We start from the raw sequence: 3,707 nt of genomic DNA, 5'->3' as shown, positions 1-3,707 counted from the left end.
CTGAGTGCATGTGTGTGGGTATGTGGGTGTATGAGTGCGTGTGAGTGTGTGTCTGTGGGTGTATGAGTGCATGTGAGTGAATTTGAGTCAGAGTGCGTATGAGCTCTGGTGGCGTAATGCCTAAGGCATTTGACTGCTAACCAGAACGCTGGTGGTTCAAACCCACCAGCTACTCCTCAGAAGGAAGACTGGGCAATCTACTTCCATAGAGATACCACCTCGGAAACCCAAGGAGGGCTCGCTACAAGTCGGATCCGACTCGATGGCAGTGAGTTTGGTTTTCTTCTGTGTGTGTGAGTATGGGGGACAGTTTGGGTGGAGAGGAGAAAATTAAAAGTTCTCTTTTGTACTAGCCTCAGAAACGTCACACTTTTGTTGCCATGTGGGAAATTTCTTCCAATCCCTTTTGAAGATAAGGGCCGCCCTGCACTGCTGGTGGGAAGGGAGCAGCCCAGCCCCTATGGGGGACAGTCTGAGGGTGACCCAGCGCCCACTCCCAGCTGTGTCCCCCGAAGAGAAGGCGAGAACACAGACAGGAACCCGCCCATCAGCTCTGGGGCACTTTCCCCAGAAGCCCAAAGCTGGCAACAACCCGGTGTCCATTAGCAGGTGATGGATCCACACAGTGGGGTCTATCCACACCCCGGACTCCCACTCAGCCCCCGAGAGACGTGATGCCCTGGTCACGGCCCACCAGGGATGGACCTGGAAGGCATCCCACGGAGTGAAATCAGTCCGTTGCTAAAGGACAAACACTACATAATCCCCCTTCTAGGAAGTAAGCAAACCGACAGACCCAAAGGCCATCAGTGGTGGCCAGGGGGAGGGGAGAGGAGTGGGCCTGGGGCCGTGAGTTCGTGTCCCTGGTGGTACAATGACAGGGCAAAGCACGGGGAAGCCGGCTCTAGGACCTGAGGAACAGACTCAACATCGCTAACAGACACGTCCAGGCGCTGACGCAGCACAGGCTGTCAGGTGTCTTTACCATCATCGAGACACGCAGACAAGACCCACCTGTCGAAACAGCTGCCGTGCAGCAGAGACTTGGCGTAGCTGTCCATGGACGTGACCGGGTCCTCCCTCCTGTATCCTTGCTCGGTTTCGTCCAGCGTCACGAAGAACGCCGCCTTCTCCACGGCATCAAGGGACTGCTTGTTTTTCCCACGTGCGAAGTAAGCCTGGCGGCACCTGGCCCAGGGCACCCTGCGGGAAGGACGGCACACGGTCAAACAGCGCAGTACGCGGGGCTTCCGTGCACAGCACGAGTTTCTCTTAACCCACCTGTGTTTCCCGCCTGAAGGCACTACCCGGCTGCCGTGTGCCGAGGCCTGGCGTGTTCCTGCATCTACCCCACAGCAGAGTGCAGGTGGCGGCAGCCATTTTGTTCCAGAGCCCGAGTGAGTGACAAGAGCCGTTTGGTGGTCTGCAGCAGTGCCGTCCCCCTCCAGCCCGTCCCCAAGGGCATCTTGCCGAGTCCCGGCAAACGCGTGTGGGCACTTCCCTGGTGCTGCACTCTGCTCTAAGCTTTCTGCAGCGGCAGACGCACCGAGCTTCTCAGCCCCACCACGCCCATCTTCCAGGTGGAGAAACTGAGGCGTGAGTGTGGGTCCCTGGGACAGCAACTCTCTGCAGGGACGTGCCTGTTCCTGACGACACAGCCCTGCTGTGCAAGTCCACAGCACGCTTCTCGGTGCCCACCCAGCCTGGGATACGCGGAGCGGACAAGGTCTGCTTCTTGAAAGCCTCCCGGCTGAGCTCCTGAGGCTCTGCCCCCAACCCCCCGCCCCCCACCTGACGTGTTTGTCCCTCGAGATCGAGTCTCTCAGCCCCGTCCCCCACTTTCTCCTGAGCCACCAGCCCATCAGCACAGTGGGTGCTGACACAGACCTCCTGCCCCCACTGCTCTCCTCGGGGCCAGGGATGACGGTGACAAGTGTCCTCAGCGGTTACTCTCCCACCTCACAGACCGGTGCCTCAGGGGTGGATGGATGTGGCCGCAGAGCCAGAGTGGGTGTCGGGCCCCAACCTCGGTGGCACCCCTCCCCCTCCGCACCCCCACTGCCCCGTCCTGCCGCCTCCATTCCACGGACACCTCAACTCAGCGTGCTGAGGGGTACTGACCTCCCCACCAGGCCTCCGTGCTGTTCTTTTCTGCTCAGTGACTGCCACTGGGACAGCGGACGGTCCTTCTGCACCCCTCAGACCCACTGTGTGGAGACTGAGAAGGGCCCGGCCGCCGGGCCCCTGCCTCCCACCCGACTCCTCCGTACAGACCTGCTCCCAGAGCGCCCCAGCCCAACCCACTGCTTCTGACTTGAACCTCCCGTCTTCCCGTCAACAGCCCAGCACGTTAACTGTAGCACCACCCACGGCATTCAGCCGAAAACTGTCACATTAACAACACAGGCTGCAGGATCAAAGCAAACACAGCAAGAAACAGGACCCTGCAGGCACCAACCGGCTCCGAGGGTCCCAACACGTCACGCTGCCCACCATCACGCTGTGGGTCCCATACCTCGCCCCAGGACACCCTGCACCTCACCTTCCTGGCTCTCCTCTGTAAGACAGAGCCCACCTGCGACCCCTCCACCCAGGGCAGAGCCGTCCCGGGTGGCCTCCCCACCCATGCCTTGGTCTAGACCCCATCTTCACAGTGCTGTAACTCTGTGGCTCTCCACCAGGGGGCGGTAATGTCCACGGCCGTGTCCTGCGCTGGCTGTAGACACAGTTGTCACAACTGGGAGGGCAGGGGCGCTACCCACATCCAGGGGCAGAGGCCACAGACACTGCTTGCCCCCCCCAACACAGGATGGCCCCACAAAGAGTGATCACCCCCCAGGTGCAGAGCCATGGTCGAGAAGCCCCGCATAAGTATTTCTATGAGCTGAGGCCTTGAGTCAACAAAACCCTCCAATCGGCTTTCCTTATCTGAGGCACAAAACCAAACCCTCACACCAGGGCCCTGGCTTAACTGCTTTTACTTGTTTTCTAAATTAATAAATTGATACCCGCAGCCCCGTGAAGCAACAACTCCTTACTTCTCTGTGCAATGTCCCCCCAGTAATTATGATCCACAGGAGCCCTGGGTGGTGCAGACTCATGCCCTCAGCACAGCCGACCAGAGGTGCCGTCTAAGAAAGGCCTGGAGACCCAGTCCTGAAAACGCAGCCCCTGAAAACGCCATGGAGGCGACTTCTGCTCTCACACTCACGGGGGCGCCGTGACTTGGAGTCAACTCAGTGTCAACTGGGCTGAAGTTGTCTGTTTACACACCCTCCTGGGACGTACGGAGAAGGCACCCACTGTGTCCTGACTGCCCATCACAGGCCAAAAGGCAGTGAGGGCTGGAACAGCACATTACGTGGCCACAGACACCAACCAACACCCTCCAAAGCAGACCACTGGGTGCAGAAGGGAACTGTAAGGAGCATACTAAAGCCAGAACTCTGCTGACACAAAGTCAGTTCCGACTCATGGTGACGCCGTGTGTTCCATAGCAGAACTGCTTCACAGAGCTCTCTGGGCTGGAATCTGTGTGGACAGTACATGCTCAGCCTGTCTTCCTTGGTACCACGGGGAGGGTTCGAACCACTAACCTTTTGATTAATAGCTGAGTGTGAAGTGTTTGTGCCACCTCCCCCCCCAAAAAAAAACCCCCACTGTCTCACAGCGCCCCTAGAGGACAGAGTGGAACTGCCCACAGGGTC

At 59.0% G+C, this 3,707-nt stretch overlaps 1 protein-coding gene across 1 annotated transcript in view; it reads right to left on the bottom strand.

Annotated features, from left to right (window-relative positions):
• Positions 1–3,707, bottom strand: part of CPT1A (carnitine palmitoyltransferase 1A) — a 76,246-nt gene that overhangs the window by 23,957 nt on the left and 48,582 nt on the right. Inside the window, exon 10 of the mRNA XM_042781508.1 lies at positions 986–1,203. Within this exon, the coding sequence (XP_042637442.1) occupies positions 986–1,203 (218 nt within the window). The remainder of the gene's footprint in view (positions 1–985; positions 1,204–3,707) is intronic.

This window comes from Orycteropus afer, unplaced genomic scaffold (assembly GCF_000298275.1).
Source record: "Orycteropus afer afer isolate SDZICR_OR568_19922 unplaced genomic scaffold, OryAfe1.0 scaffold00130, whole genome shotgun sequence".
Classification (NCBI taxonomy): Eukaryota; Metazoa; Chordata; class Mammalia; order Tubulidentata; family Orycteropodidae; genus Orycteropus; species Orycteropus afer.
This window is presented reverse-complemented; position numbering and strand designations above follow the sequence as displayed.